The 24,633-nt window shown below is 40.0% G+C and overlaps 1 protein-coding gene across 2 annotated transcripts in view; it reads right to left on the bottom strand.

Moving 5' to 3' along the window:
* ASCC3 (activating signal cointegrator 1 complex subunit 3) overlaps positions 1 to 24,633 on the bottom strand; it is a 702,790-nt gene that overhangs the window by 350,225 nt on the left and 327,932 nt on the right. For both annotated transcript variants that reach the window (XM_073675761.1, XM_073675762.1), the window contains exon 14: positions 13,999 to 14,133. In XM_073675761.1, the coding sequence (XP_073531862.1) occupies positions 13,999 to 14,133 (135 nt within the window). The remainder of the gene's footprint in view (positions 1 to 13,998; positions 14,134 to 24,633) is intronic.

Below are 24,633 nucleotides of genomic sequence, written 5' to 3' on the forward strand. Positions count from 1 at the left end.
TATAATATGATGGAAAGGGTGAAGAAACATCTATTTGATAATAACAGAAAAAAAATTTGGTAATAGAAAATTCCACAGAAATACTATCTCTAAACATAAGATATATATCCATGAAAATGCCGTTACATTCATTCTGATCGCGGTTCACACTACAAATGTGAAATTAAGAAGGATTATATTGGGAAAGTTCCTTTAATGAAAGGATAAACAATTACACAGAGCAATTATTGTTACTATATAACCGGAGCAAAGAATATTAAATGCAGCTTTGAATGCTCCAAACAACTGAAATGACATAAAGCGGGAACCATAAACAGCAACAGAATGCCCCTAAAGGGTTAAACTGTCACGTGGGGGCTAAATGCAGCTCCCAATGTGACAATATATTGAATAAAAAGCATCAGCATCATTGAGAATCCCCAATAACTCAATAATGGATCATTAAAGACATGCGCCCCCTGTCTGCGAGGCCAATTTTTGTTTTTACATTTGCTTTAATCCAAACCCCCTTTAATCTAAGAACCATAACTTTTTCTTTAATTTTTCCATCAACATATATTTATATATGGGCCTGTTTTTTGCAGAATGAGCTGTAGATACAAATGACATCATCTATTTTACCATAATACATACTGAAAAACAGAAAAAAAGTGGAGTGAAATAGTGAAAAAAATGCCATTGTTTTATTGCTTTTATGGTATACATTGTATGGTGCAAATGAACTGTCGCCACGATTCTCCAGGTCAAAACTTGAAAGATTTTTTTTCTTTTTTTAATTATGTAGTGAAAAAAAATTCAGAGGTTTGTAAAAGAAAAAAAAAAAATACATATATACAGTACATATATACAGTACAGACCAAAAGTTTGGACACACCTTCTCATTTAAACATTTTTTTGTATTTTCATGACTTTGAAAATTGTACATTCACACTGAAGGCATCAAAACTATGAATTAACACATGTGGAATTATATACTTAACAAAAAAGTGTGAAACAAATGAAAATATGTCTTATATTCTACGTTCTTCAAAGTAGCCACCTTTTGCTTTGATGACTGCTTTGCACACTCTTGGCATTCTCTTGATAAGCTTCAAGAGGTAATCACCGGAAATGGTTTTCACTTCACAAGTGTGCCCTGTCAGGTTTAATAAGTGGGATTTCTTGCCTTATAAATGGGGTTGGGACCATCAGTTGTGTTGTGCAGAAGTCAGTTGGATACACAGCTGATAGTCCTACTGAATAGACTGTTAGCTGCTTTTTTCTTGCCATAATACAAATTCTAAGTAAAGAAAAATGAGTGGCCATCATTACTTTAAGAAATGAAGGTCAGTCAGTCCAAAAAATTGGGCAAACTTTGAAAGTGTCCCCAAGTGCAGTTGCAAAAACCATCAAGCACTACAAAGAAACTGGCTCATATGAGGACCGCCCCAGGAAAGGAAGACCAAGAGTCACCTCTGCTTCTGAGGATAAGTTTATTCCGAGTCACCAGCCTCAGAAATCGTAGGTTAACAGCAGCTCAGATTAGAGACCAGGTCAATGCCACACAGAGTTCTAGCAGCAGACACATCTCTACAACAAATGTTAAGAGGAGACTTTGTGCAACAGGCCTTCATGGTAAAATAGCTGCTAGGAAACCACTGCTAAGGACAGGCAACAAGCAGAAGAGACTTGTTTGGGCTAAAGAACACAAGGAATGGACATTAGACCAGTGGAAATCTGTGCTTTGGTCTGATGAGTCCAAATTTGAGATCTTTGGTTCCAACCACCGTGTCTTTGTGCGATGCAGAAAAGGTGAACGGATGGACTCTACATGCTTGGTTCCCACCGTGAAGCATGGAGGAGGAGGTGTGATGGTGTGGGGGTGCTTTGCTGGTGACACTGTTGGGGATTTATTCAAAATTGAAGGCATAGTGAACCAGCATGGCTACCACAGCATCTTGCAGCGGCATGCTATTCCATCCGGTTTGTGTTTAGTTGAACCATCATTTATTTTTCAACAGGACAATGACCCCAAACACACCTCCAGGCTGTGTAAGGGCTATTTGACCAAGAAGGAGAGTGATGGGGTGCTGCGCCAGATGACCTGGCCTCCACAGTCACCAGACCTGAACCCAATCCAGATGGTTTGGGGTGAGCTGGACTGCAGAGTGAAGGCAAAAGGGCTAACAAGTGCTAAGCATCTCTAGGAACTCCTTCAAGATTGTTGGAAGACCATTTCCGGTGACTACCTCTTGAAGCTCATCAAGAGAATGCCAAGAGTGTGCAAAGCAGTCATCAAAGCAAAAGGTGGCTACTTTGAAGAACCTAGAATATAAGACATATTTTCAGTTGTTTCACACTTTTTTGTTAAGTATATAATTCCACATGTGTTAATTCATAGTTTTGATGCCTTCAATGTGAATGTACAATTTTCATAGTCAAGAAAATACAGAAAAATCTTTAAATCAGAAGGTGTTTCCAAACTTTTGGTCTGTACTGTATATATATATATATATATATATATATATATATATATACAGTATATATATATACAGTATATATATATATACATATATATATATATATATATATACACACTTTGGTTGTGTCGCCCTTTTTTGAGACTGTTAGCATTCTTATTTTTCTGTCTATGGATCTGTGCGAGGACTTATATGTTGTGTGGCGAGCTAACATTTTTTACTTTTATATCAATCTGGAGTACATACTACGTTTGATCGTTTTTTATTGCACTTTTTTGGGGAGGTGTAGTGACCAAAATGCTACAATTTTGGCATTTTGATTTGATTCTCTTTACGGCATTTACCGTATGGGTTAATTATTTTATATTTTGATAGATTTTGATTTTTTTTATTTAGTTTTAATGGAGTAAAAGAGAAGCAATTAGAATTTTTATATTTTCTTTCCCTTTTCTTAATTTTTTATTTTATTTCTTAGTCCCCTAAAGGGACTTGAACCTGCGAGATTCATAAAGGCATTTAAACGGTAAGCAACAGTGATCAGATCTCAGCTCCATCCGCTATTAGACTTGGATGCTGGCACAGGCCACATGTGGAGGAAGCTCTGAGGCCCCGCTACACATGCTGACCCCTGCGCTAATGGACAGAAATTAATATTTGTGCTTAAGGGTTAAAATGGTTTTCTAGTTACAGGAAAATATTTCAACTATGAGATGCTTTTTTTACAAGAAAAATGCGCAGCAGCTTTCGTTGCAAAAATGGTGCAGTAAAGCCGTTCCCTTAACCCATATATACCTAAACAGAGAAAAAGAAATTGATTAACAGTCATCCAGATTTTTCACTGACAAGCTAAATTTCTACAAAATAAATATTTTCCACCATAAGATGAATAATCAGCGTTAAACTGTATTAACAGGAGCTGAATGTGGTTGACTCTAAGGAATACAAACAGAGTGCTCAGTCAAGCGATTAGGTATCAATATTTTAGCCAAGAGGCAGAGAAGGATGTTCACTGAATTTACCATGAGTATATGTCCCACTTTCAGGATTTTAATAAGTCATGAACTAAAATATGCCACTTACACACATTCAAGGTAACGTGAACTCTCTAGCGTTTGCTAAAACTGTTTTTCTTAACAACTAAAATATAAGAATGAGAAAAATATTTGAAACACCGAAAAAGAATAAGCGAGGGACAAGTAACTGTTTAATACAATTTCCTTATGTTTAAAGGGAATCTGTCTACCACATCTAGAACAGCATAATGTGAGAAAAGAGACCCTGATTCCAACAATGTATCACTTAGATTACTGGGTGCAGTGGTTGCGACACAATCAGAGTTCTAAGATGAAGCATGTAGCAGATTTCAGAAAGCTAAACCCGCCCACACCACAGCTTTCTGGGTACATTGTCTATTGACAGTGAGCTGCTAATGAGAGGAGGGGGCGGAGTCGGATGACTTGACACGAAGCAGCTAGTCCAAGCAATGATAATGCCCTAGTGATAAAACCTTCATTATAAGTAAACAACAGCATACAGATTAATAAGTGACACATCGCTGAAATCTGTGTTCAGCCCTTATCTTGTGCGGTCTTCATTTTACATAGCAAAAACTTGCTGAAAGATTCCTTTTCAGTAAAGTATTTTGTTAAAGGGAACATGTCATTAGATTCATGCTGCTGGAACTCCGTGTAGCATGAATCAGAGCCTGGATGCGCAACTGAAGCCAGGTATAGCCGCCGCCAGCCAGCTTCTCTCCGCCCAGTTCCAGTTGACTGACAGTCTCGGCCTATGGTCCCCAGCTGGCTTTTCAGACTATTTTCCTCTGAAACACCATAGCGTATGGTTTGCAACAGGTTCACTTTAATAATGAGATTATTTTTAGGTGAAAGGGCCATGAGCTCAAAGAAACTGGCTAAACACAAGCTTAAAAGGTCACCTCACTCTCCAGAAGGTTACGGTCGTTAACGCAACTATATAACAATCAGGGTGTATACGCCAAGACATACTGTATTTGGTGTTGTAGGATTGTGTGGTACTACGGCTTCACATGCCAGTGGGCCATTAACCAAGACACACACATTGTAGATGATGAAATTACATGAGTAATATGTTGCCAAAAGATGTCAGCCCCTTTAGATAAGTCTACCAGTACTATTCCATACCTAAGCTAGACAATTAAAGGGGTTGTCTACCATTACATTTTAGTTTTCCACAGGTTTGCTTTGTATAAAAATAACAAAATCAGCCTTACTTATCCCCTGCCAATCTAGCACTGCCTCTTTGTGATGCCGCCGGTCTAGGTTTACATGGCTGCAGCGATGATATTCCGCCCATGGCTTGTGACCTGTGCAGCTAATCAGTGGGGTTAGCAGTCTTGTGCGTCCACATCAGACGATTTGCTGCAGTGGTCATGCGCAATAGACAGGACATCAGTTAAGTAGCAGGGAAGAAGCTGTGCAGGCCTATAAAAGGAAACTAGAAAAGTGCTACTATATATTTGGTGACTTCTGGCTTACACTGGTCATTGTAAGATTCATCTATGCTGGCAGTCAATTGTAACCTTAATAAGACAGATTGTAAACTACTTAAAACGTCTGTAAAGGAGTTGTCTCTTTTCTTCTACTTTTAGCCATAGGATGAAAACAGACATGTGTAAAATAACCCGGGCTATGGAGTCGGAGTCGGTATAAAATGGATCAACTCCAGCTCCTAAAATATATAATAAATTGGGTACAGTAATTCAATGCAGTTTGTGGGGAATATTTTTTCATAAGAATTTGGGAAAGTTATGAAATGTCCTATAAATGTCTGTCCTTTCCTGATCTAAGGATCTGGACTTTTAGCTGAGATTAATCTGTGCTACAGTAAATTCATCACTTAAACATGAGCCATGTATGAGGGAGTCGGAGTCGGATGTTTGGCTTACCGACTCCACAGCTCTGCACAGCACACAGAGAAGTATTTGTGTTCTTTATTCATTAGCACACAAAGAAAAAGCAGTAGTACATAGGACATTTTACAACATTATTGAGCAGTGTAGATGAGAACTGAGCTCTGGATAAGGTAAAAGACTTGTCAGAATGCTCTTTCTTTGTCTCTCTCTACTTGTTCCCTCACTCTGCTTCTTCATAGAATATATTGGGTTGTGCAACCTAAAACCTCACTGTGCTGTAAGTTCTGCTAGCAGTCTGTCTGAGTATTTGAGATGTTTTTGCAGAGTAGCTGACAAGTTCATGAGGCAGGGGGTAGGGTTGAAAAATGTCTCATAAGGCTATGTGCCCACGATGCAGAAATGCTGCATATTTTTTCCGCTTCTCCCTGGCAGGAAAAACGCATGCGGCTTTTACATGCGGCTTTTACATGCGTTTTTCCTGCCAAGTAGAAGGGTTTGTCAAGCACGTTTGCATGCATTCCTGCATGCGGGTTATCAAGCGCTTTTCCAAGCGATTTTAGCATCACTTGGAAAGTGCTTGACCACTTGTTCACACTATATAAATCCATGCAACCGGCATGTATTTATAGTAGTGTGACCAAGTTAGTTAAAAAAAAAAGAATATACTTACCTTCCGATGTTTTCTCTGCTGCGTCCGGTGTCTTGGGCGGCTCGCGGTGGTGTGAAGGACCTGCGGTGACATCATTGAGTCATGTGACAGGTCACATGACTCAATGACGTCATGGCAGGTCCTTCACAACAACGCGACCCATACAGCAGACCAGACAGAGGGGAGAAAACACCGGGAGGACATCGGAAGGTAAGTATAATCTTTATTTTTTATTTTAAATTCTTTTTTTTACAGTTTCTATGGTACCCGGGTCTGGAGGAGAGTCTCCTCTTCTCCAGACCCGGGTACCATCCGCACATTGAACCGTGTGATATCCGCTTGTGCAGATGTAGTGATGCGGATGTCACGCAGTCCAATGCAAGTCAATGGCGGCAATTACACTGCGTGTCCGCAAAATTAATGGGCATGCTGCGGATTGTTCTGCAATGATAATCCGCAGCGGAAATTTCCGCAGCATGTGCACGGCACATGCGGATTATCATTGAGGACCATGGGGCACGTATTACCAGGCGTTTTTTAAGCGTTTTCGCTGCGAAAATTCCGCGGCAAAAAAGCTTGAAAAACGCATAGTGGGCACGCAGCCTAAGTGAAGAAAGAAAAGTACAATTCTCCTATAAGATATATTACAAAGTTTCTTCTATTTACATTATTATTGATATCTGCAAAGTTCTCTTTAAAAAAAGTGCTTTGCATCCTAAAGCCCAACATAAATATACATAATGTAAAAAAGTATTACAAAACAGACAAACAAACAACACAAACTGAGAAAAATGCAGTTTTTACACAATCAAATTAGTTGGTGAATGTCTGCCCTGAATCTATATTAATCAAGACCTGCTTGCATAGCCCTTTTGGTTTAGTAGAACAAGGCTGCATCAATGGAGGACAGCTAATGCTAGCTCTTAGGAAACAAAGGTTCTCATTGATTCTCTATTTGCCGTAGGGTCGCTCCTGTTCTATTTAAAATTAAGGATATTTCATTATAACATATTAGATGAGGAAATCTGCTTGATAGTAGGACCACACATCGTGGCACGTGTGTTTTCTGACCATCAATAAACATTTATGTTTCAGTTACTGATTGCAGACAACATATCAGGAAAGCGCTGACGTAAAAGAAAAAAAAAGAGAATAATATAAAAGTGACACAAAAATAATTGTTTTACTTCATGGAAATGACAAGACAAAACACAAGTAGCACAACTCATTTATAATAAAATGAATGTAATGGCTCATACTGTGCCGCTAGGTAACTGCACAGGCAGTCGCTACAACGCATTGCTGCCAAAACATTTCCGTTTTGCAAACTTTCAGCTTCACGCTACTTATTTTCAATTATAAACGTACAAATCATACGCACAAATTAACATTCAGAGTATTTGTCTCCAACAATTGAGAATTTTATTTAAGAACAGATGTTTGGACTGGGTCCAAGCTAATGTACATTGCAAAAGCTAGCGCACAAAACAGTGGGATGGCGCTTTAATAAATCTTCCCATTGTTTTCTAAACTTCAGGATGATAAATACCTGGCACAACAGAATACAATATATCCACGGCCCTATTAGATAAGCGAAATTCATTAGTGGTTCTGAATGACCACTTTACATTTTCGTAATTTGTATGAACGATTATTCACTTATGGCAATTTAGATTCTGTTGCATTTTTTTTTACATAATCCTCAGGAAAGAAAAAAATAACTTCTTTAAAAGAGGGGAAAAAACTACTTTAAAAGATCATGACTAAGATATGAGTGATTCAATGAATGTACAGAGCTAGGAATATGTAGGTGCTAAGCCGATAAATCAATGGGTTCATGTAAATCAACAGTTAAAGGGGTTGTCCAGGTTTGGCACTCTATGCAACTGCAGACTTGTGAATCCTCAATAAAAGTGAATTAGGTCATGCACGTCTAGTTGGAATGTGGCCGGAAGTATACATGTTGCATACTTGTGGTCATATGACCACCAGCTCCCGGCACCAGCAATGGATAAATCAGTGTGCACTGTGCGCTCTGTGAAGATTCACAAGTCTGCAGTCACATAGAGTGACTGCAGACTGTTGTGCCAAGCCTAGAAAACCCCTTTAGGGCTAAGTTCACAAGGCCTTCTGAAAAATGTTCATCTGTCATCCGTACACCTATACCCATGTGGAAAGACATTCATGCGATCTGCCACATTGGTTGACATTGGTTGTCCATTTTCTACCCAGAGAGCACACGGACTGAAAAAATGTTTATGTGAATGTACCCTAAGGCCACATTCAGATGTCCGTTTTTCAATCTCGTCTTCAGTTCGTTATTTTCAAGGATAGAATACATACGCATTATAATACATGGAGCCGTTCACAAGTCCATGCTTTTTGTGGACCGTGTGTGCACAAAAGGAAAAAAATCACAGACACATGTCCATCTTTAATCCAAATCACTAATCAAAATTACCCAAACAAGTCTATACGTCATGCAAACAATGGACAGCACACAGTGTCGTCCGTGTGCAATCTGTGTGCTGTCCGTTTTGAACATTACAATGGGTAGGAGAAGCTTTGCAGTTTATTTTTTTTGTCACATGTGAAAACTCACTGATGGAAAATACTAACATACTAACCAAACAATGCTGAAAATCTGATTCACAGCACCCATGAAAATCCGACTGTTTTCTGCATATGAGATTAATCTCTGACATCTGAATGAGGCCTAAGGAGCCGTAAATGCACATTTCAAAACTGCATTTATAAAACAGCAATTGTTGGAAATTCAGTCTATGCTTCCACAGAGAAACAGAGCAATGATACTTAAACTGTGATAGCTACATGCTTCATAAGTACAAAGAAAGATCCTTTACCTTCACGAAAAATGGAAGGGCAGCACTCTGTGTGAGTAAGTAATATGGTAATGAGCGAGCAGCTTAGAGCCTGGCGAGCCTTTGGCTACACGTCTGCAGTCATTCTATATGACTGATATACAGTACAGACCAAAAGTTTGGACACACCTTCTCATTTAAAGATTTTTCTGTATTTTCATGACTGAAAATTGTACATTCACACTGAAGGCATCAAAACTATGAATTAACACATGTGGAATTATATACTTAACAAAAAAGTGTTAAACAACTGAAAATATGTCTTATATTCTAGGTTCTTCAAAGTAGCCACCTTTTGCTTTGATGACTGCTTTGCACACTCTTGGCATTCTCTTGAAGAGCTTCAAGAGGTAGTCACCGGAAATGGTCTTCCAACAATCTTGAAAGAGTTCCCAGAGATGCTTAGCACCCCAAACCATCTCGATTGGGTTCAGGTCTGGTGACTGTGGAGGCCAGGTCATCTGGCGTAGCACCCCATCACTCTCCTTCTTGGTCAAATAGCCCTTACACAGCCTGGAGGTGTGTTTGGGGTCATTGTCCTGTTGAAAAATAAATGATGGTCCAACTAAACGCAAACGGATGGAATAGCATGCCGCTGCAAGATGCTGTGGTAGCCATGCTGGTTCAGTATGCCTTCAATTTTGAATAAATCCCCAACCGTGTCACCAGCAAAGCACCCCCACACCATCACACCTCCTCCTCCATGCTTCATGGTGGGAACCAGGCAGGTAGAGTCCATCCGTTCACCTTTTCTGCGTCGCACAAAGACACGATTGTTGGAACCAAAGATCTCAAATTTGGACTCATCAGACCAAAGCACAGATTTCCACTGGTCTAATGTCCATTCCTTGTGTTCTTTAGCCCAAACAAGTCTCTTCTGCTTGTTGCCTGTCCTTAGCAGTGATTTCCTAGCAGCTATTTTACCATGAAGGCCTGCTGCACAAAGTCTCCTCTTAACAGTTGTTGTAGAGATGTGTCTGCTACTAGAACTCTGTGTGGCATTGACATGGTCTCTAATCTAAGCTACTGTTAACCTGCGATTTCTGAGGCTGGTGACTCGGATAAACTGATCCTCAGAAACAGAGGTGACTCGTGGTCTTCCTTTCCTGGGGCGGTCCTCATGTGAGCCAGTTTCTTTGTAGCGCTTGATGGTTTTTGCAACTGCACTTGGGGACACATTCAAAGTTTTCCCAACTTTTCGGACTGACTGACCTTCATTTCTAAAAATAATGATGGCCACTCGTTTTTCTTTACATAGAATTTGTATTATGGCAAGAAAAAAGCAGCTAACAGTCTATTCAGTAGGACTATCAGCTGTGTATCCACCAGACTTCTGCACAACACAACTGATGGTCCCAACCCCATTTATAAGGCAAGAAATCCCACTTATTAAACCTGACAGGGCACACCTGTGAAGTGAAAACCATTTCCGGTGACTACCTCTTGAAGCTCAACAAGAGAATGCCAAGAGTGTGCAAAGCAGTCATCAAAACAAAAGGTGGCTACTTTGAAGAACCTAGAATATAAGACATATTTTCAGTTGTTTCACACTTTTTTGTTAAGTATATAATTCCACATGTGTTAATTCATAGTTTTGATGCCTTCAGGGTGAATGTACAATTTTCATAGTCATGAAAATACAGAAAAATCTTTAAATGAGAAGGTGTGTCCAAACTTTTGGTCTGTACTGTATGTCTGTCAATTTTTGTGGATTGCTCGAGGTATATATCACATTTACAGAATACAAACTGCTGTGAAGCCAGAATAACACTATGTGAAATTTAAAGGGAACCGGTCAGGTCAGATAACTCTATTTACCTAATATTGGGTTATCTTGCAGGTTAATAGCATTATGAAGGTGCCCTGCCACTGTACTGAAGGTGTGGCACCCGGGACAAAATAAACTTTATCTCTCCCAGGAGTCAGCGGCTTTCAGTCATGCAGGCATCCCCGGAGCAATTACAGTCACTACTCACAACAGTGAGAGCGACAGCTAAAAGCTTGTCCTGACACTCTGACTGACAGCTGGCTAAATAGAACTAATAGAGTGCTAAGGGGAAGGCTTTGATGTGTGTCCCTGGAGTGAAGGTGCGGCTCACAGCTGGCACCGGCCCATCTGGCATTTCCAAGAATTGCCAGATGGCCAGTCCGGCCCTGAATAGGAATTCTGACCATTGCTCCACTGTCAGCAGCAAGCAACAGGGTCCACGTCTTCGAGATAGATGCAGGTCCAAATAGTAGGAGTCATGTTACTATTTCACTATTAAAATTTAAGAAGGGCATGGATGCCTTTCTTGAAAAGTATAATATTACAGGTTATATATACTAGATTCCTTGATAGGGCGTTGATCCAGGGAACTAGTCTGATTGTCGTATGGAGTCGGGAAGGAATTTTTTTCCCCAATGTGGAGCTTAGTGTTTGCCACATGTTTTTTTTTTGCCTTCCTCTGGATCAACATGTTAGACTATGGGTTGAACTAGATGGACTTAGTCTTCTTTCAACCTTAAAAACTATGTTACTATGTTATTTCTATATATTTATAGTATATACCATAAATGTCTGAGATGGGATATAACTGCATTATACTGCATGATTCATGCTACTAAATATAGCGTGGTCCCAAACTAAACTATGAGCTGAAACTTGAAAATCGATCAAACTTCACATTAACAGGCATAAAGACATTTACAAAAGTATAATCACCCAATCCATCTTTACTAAAACTATAATCATTTAATTTTTTTCCAGCTTAAAATGAAAGCTTGGACTTTCAGGAGGAATAGCTTGTCTGGAACGCAATATTTAGACAGACAGTGCTACAAAATTTAGCCGACATGTGTAATGGTGCAAAAAAAGGAAGGTTTCAATCTGTAAGGAATAAATACGGAGCAGTAATATATATGCAGCTTAGTTTCAACACTAATTCCACAGCTAATGGATAAAAATGAAAACTATTTTCCAACCGAAAAGGCCAAAATTAAAATATTACTTTTTCTTTAACATGCATGGAAGACAGTCACAGAATTACGCATATATTTTCATGTAGTAATCATGTTTTCTTTCTAAGTGAAATCCTGCAATTTCTCATGGGAAATAAGCAAATTAAAGATACAGACGCTCAGAAGCATCTCATACACAGAATACAATTACCTGGTTCAGCAATGCATTCTCAGCCATAACAATGTGCTGGTCCCCCAGCAAGTCTTACAGAGCAAAGCCGTCTATTATTTCAGTTCCTTTAAAGGGGTAGTACAGAACTGGAAAAACATTGCTGCTTCCTACGTAAATCAGTGCCACAGGTTGTGTGAGGTTCTGTAGCCACTCACATCAATGGAGAGGAGTTGCTATGCCAAACACAGACTACAGACAGAGGTAATGTCATTATTCCTCCCATTGTCAAAAACAAGTGAATCAAGGGTAGGGGTCTACCAGGGCGTCATTGAAGTATTGTGCAATTTATGGATTTAAAACAATGGGAATATGGAAACATTTTTCCATTACATTTTACACCAACCGGCAGAGTTGCTTGAAACATAGAATGATTTCTAGGGTTTGGTGGACAAATGTGTAGTAGGGGCAAATCAATCAATGACTGTCCAGCTGACAACTGACATGCTGAACATAAGGAGACTCAAGTATGACACTCCATTCACTGTACTGTCTATGGGACGGAGGAAAATAGCTTAGTTCAGAGTCCAGCTTTCGTTCCAAACCAAAACTTCAATACAGCTTACTTGGAGAACAAAGACCTATTGTTTTAATTAAAGTGGTTGTCCCCTGTCAACACACCTTTGCCCACATGCTCAGATATGTGTAACAAAATAAACTGAGCCTTACTTATCATTTAGCGCTGCCTCCCTACCACGGCTGATTGGCTGCAGCGGTGACGTCACGTTGACAGCACTGCAGAAAATCATTGAGCTCAGAAACTCTGCCAATCATAGAATCATTAGAGTTGGAAGGGACCTCCAGGATCATCATGTCCTTCTCAATGCAGGATTCACTAAACCATCTAAGACAGATGTCCGTCCAGCCTCTGTTTGAAGACTTCCATTGAAGGAGAACTCACCACCACTCGTGGAAGCCTGTTCCACACATTGATCACCCTCACGGTCCAAAAGTTTTCTCTAATATCTAATCTGTATTTTCTCCCTTTCATGTTTCATTTCGTTGCTTCTAGTGCTTCCATGTGCAAATATGTGTCAGATATTGGACACAGTATTCCAGATGAAGTCTAACAAAGGAGGAGTAGAGGAGGATAATTGCTTTATGTGATCTAGACTCTATGCTTCTCTTAATACATCCCAGAACTGTATTTGCCTTTTTTGCTGCTGCATCACACTGTTGACTCATGTGCAGTCTGTGATCTATTAGTATACCCAAGTCTTCTTCACATGTAGTGTTGCTTAGTTCTATTCCTCCCATTTCGTAGATGTCATTTTCATTTCTCTTGCCCAGATGTAGAATGTGGAAGGCACGAGCCATTGAGCTTAATAAAGGGCTGCAACGTTGTTGACATTATGTTACCACTGCAACAGATCAACATAGACAAAGGCAGCGACAGAAAAGCAGGACTGGACAAAGGGGTAAGTAAAGTTTAGTTGTTTTTTTTCTACACATAACTGAGCTTATGGTCAAAAGACTGCTGAAAGGGGGCAACCTCTATAAATGAAACTTGGGCTTGGCTACCCAATCCCGCTCCCCAAAAATCATATTTAACAGCATAGAAATGAGGTTGTCTGTGCTGAAAGAGTTAAATTGGATTCTGCTAAATATGTAATTTTACATTAACATGCTTATATGGCTAAACTGGCAGGAGAGATAAGAAAATATACTCAATCTTTAATCAGGCTAGAGATACAAGTGGCACTAAGTAGGGCATGAAGCCCCATGCTAATTGCAACCTCTCAGATGAAAACACATTCAATTCTACAAACCAGCAGCAAAGTTTAAAAAAAAAAAACTAAAAAACTTGATAGTATTTGTCCCTCACTTTTATTTAGAGCAGCAAAGAGTTAAATTGTTCCACAAAAAAACATGTTTTATCTAGAGAATACAGTTTGCAAGTTTGATATATGCAAGAATAAGATAAAAGTGGATTATTCATCGCCTACCTGTTTTTCAGCGTGACCATAATCAGATCCTTGGTTTGGCAAAAAATATACAATGTGCCCATTGTTTTTTGCCAGCTCCCTCAAGGCCATTGCTGTCCGCACTGTGGAATTTCTGGCATGAACAAAAACCATTACCTTCAGAGAAAAAAACAAAAACGCAAATAGTAAGAGAAATAAAAACAGCACGTGCAGTTTAGTCATTTACTGAGCAAAGCATTGTGTGATCTACAGCTGAAAGAATCTGCATAAAAATGTACTTTTTATATTCGGTACAATACAAGTAGATTCAATGTTCAAACATTAATAATAAGAGAATACAAGGAATCTGAAGCCTGGCCAAGTGTGACTGCGTTATTTCACTGCACACAGGATGAGAAACACACCGAGAGTAGGATAATAAAACAATCCTCAGGGGAAATGTACAGATGTGCGCACTTGTCATTTTGGTGTGGTAGCGCTGCATTGTTTTGCAGGTATTTGACCTGAATAATGTGTTCTTCACCATTTCCAGCTCCATGTTTGACAGTGAGGATAGCAAGTGCTGTAAAAGATTGAGCATGTAAAAATACATATTCACGCCTTTTCTGCTTGTATCACTACATAGCGAACAATAGTAAAACAGCTTTAACTCAATAAATTCTTTATGTGCTTGACAGGTCAGCACCTACATAATTTCTGGTCAGAGGTCTCAGGCACACAATCTTTCTTCAGCAAGATGGCAAATCTTCTGAGCTTCCATGGTGAGCTGCACAGTCTATCCTTCCCCTAGTGAACAGAGCACTCAATATTTCTTTATACTCCATTGTCATCCCAATACTATGCATGTGCAGGAACCAAGATAACAAAGACCAGCATAGAGAAGATAAAGATAACAAAGATCAGCATAAAGAAGATAAAGAAAACAAAGACCAGCATAGTGAAGATAAAGATCAGCATAGAGAAGATAAAGATAACAAAGATCAGCATAGAGAAGATGTTACACGAACGCTGCTAGGTTCAGATAGGGGCGAGACAGGTTTCATGAATTATTTGAAATCCTGGGAGAACCATTACTCAGGGCGACCATAGACCATGGGCTGCAGCTTCTCTCAGGCATACAGAGGTATTGACCCCCGGGCACAGACACAGAGGTTATTTCACTTGCTGACCAGACACACTTGACAAGAGTCCTCATAAAGGTAGAAGAGTAGCATTTAATAAGAAGCAACACAGCCAGTGCAAGTTGAGTATTATGAGCAACTGGCTCCAGTGACAAACAGTACAGTTTCCTTAGAAGCACAGCAGTTCACAGTCTTCCCAGTAGTACAGGACAGCACAGTTCTAATGCAAAGGCACATTAATGAACTCAGCATTATTTACAGGTCAGTGAGATGGAGGAGGGGGGAGAGTTTGCTGAGGGAGATGATCCCTGGGACACTATTTCTGACAGTCCTTATCTTTCTGCCTGAAAATACTCTGCACTGTTAGTTCAGGAACTCTACCTGACCTGTGCTTCACTCCTGACTTGAATCCTTTTCACTTGCAGGGGCGCTTCTGTGAGATACAGAACACACACATCACCTTTCTCTTCGGGTCCAGCCAGAGAGTAAACATCTTCCCCACAATCCCCCTGGGGTTCTGCTAAAGCACTCCCCTTCTCCTGTGACTGTGTTAACCCCTCTAGTTGCTGGATGCTTCTGGAGCACAATACTTCCGGTCTCATGTGCTTGTGTTACTTCTAATAGTTGCTGAATGCTTTTAAAGCAACAGCACTACTTCTGCATGTCACAAAGATAAAGATAATAAATATCAGCATAGAGAAGATAAAGATAAAGATCAGCATAGAGAAGATAAAGATAACAAAGATCAGCATAAAGAAGATAAAGAGAACTAAGTATAAAGAGGTGTGGAGTGTTCTGCTCAAGAGGAGAAAAACTTGCCAAATCCTGTCCAGCCAATATGTGTAGGGGTGCAATCTGAGAGTGGCCCCGCCTTCAACATGCTACAGCCAAATAGTGGCCATCTGGGTGACCAACGTGTCACTGCTGAAGACAGTGGTCGTCTGCAGCAGTCCTGTGCCGTTTCATCCAGAAGAAAAAGCAAGGAGATTGGCAAGTGTGTCGGGAAGCAATATGGGAAAGCAGCAGAAGTCTTGTAGATGAGGATTTTTTTTTTTACAATTCAATGGACCTGCTTTTAAAATGAAAAGATGTGAACAACTCTTTTATGGCTGGGATCGCACAGCGAATTTGAGCATTATAGCCCAGGCCAAAGATCTCAATAGAGCAATGTTACATTATAACATAACGAATGTGAAAGCGATCATGTTGCGACTCTTATGTTACTAAGGTCTCATTCACGCATTCTTGAAAGAATGGTAGCAGTGTCATCAGTGTTTTGAAACAGTGTGTCATCAGTGGTTCTGCTTTTACCATTAGTGTGTCATCTGTGTGTCCGCTTTTACCATCAGTGTTTTGGAACAGTGTGTCCGTTTTTACCATCAGTGTGTCATTTGTGTGTCCGCTTTTACCATCAGTGTTTTGGAACAGTGGGTCCGCTTTTACCATCAGTGTGTCATCTGTGTGTCCGCCTTTACCATCAGTGTGTCATCAGTGGGTCCGCTTTTACCATCAATGTGTCATCTGTGTGTCCGCTTTTACCATCAGTGTTTTGGAACAGTGTGTCCGTTTTTACCATCAGTGTGTCATCAGTGGGTCCGCTTTTACCATCAATGTGTCATTTGTGTGTCCGCTTTTATTATCAGTGTTTTGGAACAGTGTGTACGTTTTTACCATTAGTGTGTCATCTGTGTGTCCACTTTTACCATCAGTGTTTTGGAACAGTGGGTCCACTTTTACCATCAATGTGTCATCTGTGTGTCCGCTTTTACCATCAGTGTTTTGGAACAGTGTGTCCGTTTTTACCATCAGTGTGTCATCAGTGGGTCCGCTTTTACCATCAATGTGTCATTTGTGTGTCCGCTTTTACTATCAGTGTTTTGGAACAGTGTGTACGTTTTTACCATTAGTGTGTCATCTGTGTGTCCACTTTTACCATCAGTGTTTTGGAACAGTGGGTCCACTTTTACCATCAATGTGTCATCTGTGTGTCCACTTTTACCATCAGTGTTTTGGAACAGTGTGTCCGTTTTTACCATCAGTGTGTCATCTGTGTGTCCACTTTTACCATCAGTGTTTTGGAACAGTGTGTCCGTTTTTACCATCAGTGTGTCATCTGTGTGTCCACTTTTACCATCAGTGTTTTGGAACAGTGTGTCCTTTTTTACCATCAGTGTGTCATCTGTGTGTCCACTTTTACCATCAGTGTTTTGGAACAGTAGGTCCACTTTTACCATCAATGTGTCATCTGTGTGTCCACTTTTACCATCAGTGTTTTGGAACAGTGTGTCCGCTTTTACCATCAGTGTGTCATCTTTGTGTCCACTTTTACCATCAGTGTGTCAACTCTATGTCCGTTTTTTTACACAAATCTATCTTTTGCAATGTTAAATACAGACAGCACACAGATTTTTGCTGATGCCATCAATGAGCTGTATGTGTTTCTCATGGAAAAATAGACTAGTATTCTCACTTTTCATCCATGATACCGGAAAAAATTGGAGATTACTCTATCAGTTTTGCACGGACATGCAGTCTGTGAAAATACATGTACATGTGAATAGCACCATAGATTATAATGGATACGAATGAGGCCTAAGAGTGTTATATATAAGAGGCAAGACCCAAAAGGGGTTATCTGGAAAATTTTTTTGGGGGGAGAATGATTTTAAAACAATAAATGGAGGTATACTTGCCTTCCAGCACTCCGTGCATCCATGTAACTAAAACAGTGCATCATCGAATGTTTAACTGATGATGCAATCTTCTAGTCACATGACCGCTGCAGCCAATCATAGCCTTCAGCGATCATGTCGACTTCCTAACACAGCACATATCACCTCTGTAACCAGCACAGTCTTTCAAAGTGGTCTGCGCTGGATCTACAGGGTTGCTGGATGGTGATTATGCCTTTGCTCATTGTTTTAAAAACAATCCATGACTAATAAAAAAAAATGTCATCGTCGGATTACCCTTTTAAGTGTCACAGATGCACCAATTTATGGGTCCCAATGTTATATTGTGACGTAGTATTGAGCTATGCAACAACTGCTGTAGTCTTCACTGTGAAGCCTAAATTCTAATACTTGAATTATTACGTAGAAGCTACAGTTCTTCACATTTTTTGACATTAAAAAACCATGACAAAAAATAAACAACTTAATTGGGCACCGATATAATAAACCACTATAATTAGGATGCACTCTGCGTGGTAAACATGATTGCCTAGGTTGGGTGTTGAACCCTGTGGCCCCAATGGTTGCCTAAAAACAAGTGGTTCTTCCAGATCCTCATGATTCTGCTGAGATCCTTACATGCCGTTTTAAATGCATAGAACATCGGTCTACTACTTTTCACATGTAAGTGTTTGTTGTTTTTCATTTTTTTTAATGTATTCCATTCATGGTTTCTAGGTTAACACACTAAAGATAGAGGTCCCAATTCATCAAAGCAATTTTGCCAGAAACCTGGTGCAAAATTGCTTTGAAAAGCAAAAATTTTGTGAAACCAGTTTCTTCTAGTGCCACTACAATGGATTGAGCTGGGAAGGGCACAGGAAGAGTGTGACGACATAAGCTCATCTAATTTATGACAATTTGTGCCGTTCCTTATTCTAGACAGGAATAAGATTTCTTTTGTGGCACACGGAGATGAACACCACTCATCAGATGCTCCTGATTCATCAAGAGGCATGCGCCTCTCCAACACACCTCCTCATCAAGACCGGTGAGAAAATCACAGGTCTTGATGAACTGGGGCCGCAGACTCCACATAGACAAAAGCCTCAATGTTTGGCAACCCTGATACTTGATCCAATCTAAACTACTATGTCTTCAATTCTATCCATGAACAACATGCCTTAACTAAAATAAGGAACGCCTTATTGAACAAGCATTGGGAGCACTACAAATCAACCACCACACTGCCTTCTCCAGTCAAGCTGTTAAAAACTCAATTTAACAAATTTCCAGTTTTATTTGTTCCTCTCTTCATTTCCCAACTACTAGCTTCCATCACATGGATTGTCAAAGTTTTACAGACCATGGTAAATCAGTTGCGGAAGACAGTTATACATCAGAAAAATGACTATAGGGAATGGTAACCTCACGCAAAATAAATGTCCTATTTGCACAAAGTTTGCAAAAACAGAAAGGAGGAAAAAAGGGCTAGGACTATTGTAAATTGTTGCTTATCCACTTTCGTTACAGAATTTTACATCTTGGGGCAATTTTTACATCTCTTTCCCTTTTAGGCTTACCCACCTCCTTTTTCTGTATTTTGTCATGTTGGATATTTATTTTCGTTTTCCTTGTTCTAATTACATTTCAAATAAAGATTTATATCATTGGTATTTACAATTGTCCTAGCAATTTTTTCCTCCTTTTGGTTTATACATCAGACATGCTTGACATTCCTGAGTCTGGAAAAACTGGATGCCAAAGCCATGGTAAAACACTGGTGCCTAAAATAGTTGTTACTATGATTTCTTTCTAACAGAATATCAAGCAACTTGGACAAAACTTCACTTACCTAAATGTGATGCTCCATCCAGGCAACACTGATTTTTACGCCTTATTAGGTTTTATGGACATCAAGGAGGGTATCCATAGAGGAGCTAGCATAATACTGCAATACTGTCTACAAACTAACCACTTGCTTTACAGAGCTTTTATCATTTGAAGGCTTTTTTACACTGTGAAGCTGAGGTTAGCTAACAAATCTCCCGTATCGAGGAGCATTAACTCATAGGAAGAGATTTTTATTAAGTGACTAGTGCCAGAATGCTAGGGAACATAATTTACACATCTTTACATGCAAAATTTTGTGTTTTTTTTTCTTTTTTAATTTGTAGGCATACTTGGCACAATGGGTGGGGCATAGAAGAGGGGCAAGACCTTTTACCACCAAACAAACTTTATATAGTTAAAGCCATAACGTGGTGCAAACTACAATACACACCAAAGCCTGCTCATATAGGGCTAAGATTTGCATTTCTGCATAAAGATGCAAAAAATTTGTGATAAATTAATTGCATTTTACTCCAATGTGCTTTGGGCGAAAACCAGCATACAAAATGACAGTTTTAGTTAATTCCCCCAAAGTTGATAAATTTTACTATATATATGTAAATGGGGCATCCAAATTACAAATTGGGAAGTTTTTGTGTCCTGGGAAAATACAGCAGTAACAGAATCCAACTATTGTAGGAAACAACAAAACACTTTCAAAGTAAGGTTTAAAGTGAGGTTTGTTTTAATGATGTAAACAATGGTTTAATTATAACTGCAGTTTCGTTTAATGAGGTATAAAAAAAAGAGGTTTAGCTTTGTGCATCAAGTTTTTCGACTGTTTTGGATTCTTGGGCCGTATGCTCAGTGAGTAAAATTATGCATCATTATTCTCTTAGATCTACAGAAAATGTGCTACTGGAAATCCATGGAAATGAAAGGAAAGAAACACGTAGGGAGAACGTTTATGTACAAGTCATTATATGGCAATAAAATCATTGTTTAGGCGTTAGGGATGTTTAAAACAACACTTGGTGCTCTACTTCTACTCCTCAGTTATGCTCTTAATATAGTCTCGGGTTTACACTTGGAATCACATAAGCTACAAAAACCAAAAGATTTTCAGTTCATTTTACAGCTGTTTCTTCCGCTCCATTACTGCCTATATAAAACTATATCACATAGAGCTGGGGCACAGGCTCCAATCAATATCTCTATATATTTTTGCTAAGATAGCAATGCAAAGCTTAAAGGGTTATTCCCAGAATCACATTATTTTTAAGAAAGCACAATAAATGCTTGCTTATTGCTAATATACAGACTAAACCCAACACAAAGTTTCTTTCCTCTACCTTTGCTTCTTTTTTTCATTTCTATCTGCCCCTTGGTGCATCCAGCTTCTCATAACAGAATGGAGGTTCTACACTGATGTACTAAAACTACATTTTCCAGCAGCACTTGCTTCTCCTCAGTGCTGCAGACCCAACCCCGTCACCTGTGTGCTCCTGACTAGCCTGACATTTTTGTCATCAAGTCAATCTAATTGTAAAATTCACCTTATGCTTCTGTGCACTGTCTGCTCCTGTATAGTCCCCTGTCTGACCAATTTTATCTTCTGCCATTTACATTAGTATAGCTTTTTAGTTGAGTTTATATCATTTGCTGTTTCTAGCAGAACTCAACTCTCCTACAATCCTCCACAATGGCAGGGCAGAACTGTGTTTATTGCCTGCAGCAGACAGATCAGTGATCTGAAATTGCAAATGCTGCTCTGTTGATACATATGTCAGAAGATAATCCTATGTCACGTGCATCAACAGAGCAGCATTTGCAGTTTCACATCACTGATTTGTCAGCATGAGGCAACAAACACTACTCAACTCATCTCAACCCCTTAATACAGAACCAATACTGAAGCATATCTGTCCTATCAGCCCCTTCAATAAAGCCCATCGACAGGGGGCATAAGATTTAAAGGGGTATCCTGATTTAAAGGAATGTCCAGTGGATAGTTGATAACTGTTAGATTGCTGGTGTTTGATTTGTGTCCAGTGTTCTCTTGCAGCCCCAAGACTACAGCATGAAGGAGTTGGATGGAGATCACTTAGTCTTTAGTACTGAGGTAGTTGAGCTCAATAATTAGACCCACATAAATCTAATAAATTGTGTAGATTGTCAATATCTGGCCTCTGGGGAGGAAAACTACACCCCATTACTGTAAATTGTAATAGTCTATGACATTTATCATTTTATTCATATTCATTGCTTGCCGATAACAAGCAAACTCACCCTGCTCCATATCTCAAATATGGTAAAACCAGGAAAGTATTTAAAACATAAGAAAAAAAAATAACTGCAATATTGAAAATATGAATACAATATTTCTCTTTTATATAAGCACATTGAATTAATGAAACTAAAATTAAATACTTGTTAATTTCCCTACAGGTTTCTGTTTCAAGTCTGGTTTCAGAAAAAAAATCTCATTATTTTACAATATGAAAGTCTGTACTTCTTAGCTGCCATCATACAAGAATATTTAAGGACATTTAGCAACAATATCTTTACAGGAAAATTGAGATTCGTGGTTCTTACACTATGTGAGCAAGTCTCCCCATGATTTTGTCTGGAAATCACAAAGTACTCTACGATTTGACAAGCTCTCAATTGTAAGAAATAGAATTACTTGCAGCAATCACCATATGATCTGTTGTAAGGGCTAAATCCATCAGGCTGGTGGTCACTTTAAAGGTTAGGATAACCCCGATTCAAATTGTGGGTGCCCCAGAGACAAGATAGTCACGGCAAGCGATCCAACCAAATGAGCTGCTGTCAACGGCTAAAATGAATTAAAATACTTACTTTCACTGCAGAAAATGCATTAATCAGCACCCACTGAAATATATAGTATTTCAATACACTGACCTTAGAAACAGAGACGCGTGCTTGAGGCAGGTCTTGGATTCTAGTTACCAGAACGAGAACATCTAAATATTCCTAAACACAAGATATTAAAGGGGCCTTGTCTAAAACAGGCAGTCCTTCTAACTTAGCCTTTAAAAAGTTTCAGAGAAAATGTTACTAGTCTCATACATTGAGAGCTATAAAAAACTAACATAAAAAATGAGGATGCCTCTAAAATGTAACTTTTATTTGTGCAATTAAAAGCTAAACACAGAAGTGTGACAAAGCACTCATTTATCACTGCTGGCACAGGGCGGTAAACTCCTTAACAAAAAGGGTCATGATTAATTATATACTTAAGAATAAATAAAAGAACGGTCTTCTAGCCAGGCCCTCATGAACAAGGCTGTATTACAGCTCCATATTGGACTCGTTTTAGTTTCTGTGAGATTCAGAGAAAAAAAAAGCTTTCTAACATGCCGTGTTAGAGAGGTATTATGTATCAAGAGGAGAATATCTTCGTAATATGGCAGCTTACAGGGAAACAATGCATCAGAACTAGTGTTGAGCATTCCGATACTGAAATATCGGGTATCGGCCGATATTCACTGTATCGGAATTCCGATACTTAATTCCGATACTTTTATAATATCGAATACCGGAATCGGAAGTTCCCATAATGCCTGCGCTCTGCAGTGTCTGTGAAGGATGACAAGCTGGATGGCAGCGCTCAGCTGAGATCCAGCCTGTCATCAGAATGCCATCCCAGCGTGGGAGAATTCTCCTGATTGTTTAAAAGCCGGCGTGCGGTAAAAAGCCGCCGGCTTTTAAACAATCACACAGCCCCATACTGCTTCCCCGCAGCCTCCCACCCCGATCCTCCGCGCCCCTCGCCACCTCCAATCAAAATCGTAAATTAGGACCGGGCGGGGAGCGCAGCACCAAGGAGCGAAGGACCCGGGCGGGGAAGCCAGCAGTGAAAAGACTTCACCGCCGGCTTTCCCGTTCTGTGCTGCGCTTTCCCGCCGGTTATTTCAAATCAACAGCTGAGGTATCAGGTGATGCCGATCAGCTGTTCATTTGAAGTAGCCGCGGTGCCCTCAGAGGGTTCATGTGAGTTCATGCTTGACTGCATTGCATGAACTCACATCAACTTTCCCACGGCCGCACAGGTCAGCCACTCCTCCCAGACCCGTCATGATTAGTGTGTGTGCGGGGTGTGTGTGTGTGCGGGGTGTGTGTGGGTGTGTGTGCGGGTGTGTGTGCGGGGTGTCTGTGCGTGCAGGCAGACATAGGCCGATGTGACACTACTACTCCCATCGGCCTATGTCTGTCCCCCGTCCACTCGTGCCAGCAGGATCAGCTTGATGGGAGCAGTAGTTCCCATCAGCCTGATCCTGCTATTTAAATTGCCCTACTGTGTCCCCAATAAATTTTAAATACATGTCATTGGTGGCCAGTGGTTACCTAAAAGAAATTAGTTCATACATTACCTGTCCCCGCCGATCGCCACCTAAAATAAAGTAAAAAATAAAAAACTACACCTATACTCACCTAGACACCTAATTCCCCGAAGCCATCGATCTCCTGTAATAAAATATAAAATAATAAACCACAACCTTATCCTTACCCCTCCGTAGTAGTCCACGAGTGTCCCACGAAGATCTCCAGTTCAGAGCAGCCACATAGAATGTGACCGCTCTGAACCGCTGCCGCCGCTAGAATGACGGGGCCGTAAGGGTTCACCGGAGTTCAGGCAGCGCTGCTCCGGTTAGCTCCTTTACGGCACTGCTGTATCGTGAGAAATTCCCACGGTACAGCACTGCCGTAAAGGAGGTCTCCGGAGCTGCGCTGCCTGAATGCACTCCGGTGACCTCAGTCAGTGGCTCCCGCTGCCGGGAGCGGACGTGTTCCCGGTAGCGTGAGCTTACAGCAGCCATGCACAGCTGTCACCATCTCCAGATGTGACAGCTGTGCATGGGAGATCAGCGCAGGAACGTGGACAGGTAACTATTTTTTTTTAGTAAACTAAGAATTAAATAAAATGGTGTTTTATTTCAAATAAATTATTTTTTTCTGGGTGTAGTGTGTTTTTTCTTTTTAACACTTTGTAGGTTAGTAATGGG

This window comes from Phyllobates terribilis, unplaced genomic scaffold (genome assembly GCF_046119375.1).
Source record: "Phyllobates terribilis strain yellow unplaced genomic scaffold, ASM4611937v1 Scaffold_3__8_contigs__length_932513732, whole genome shotgun sequence".
Taxonomy (NCBI): domain Eukaryota; kingdom Metazoa; phylum Chordata; class Amphibia; order Anura; family Dendrobatidae; genus Phyllobates; species Phyllobates terribilis.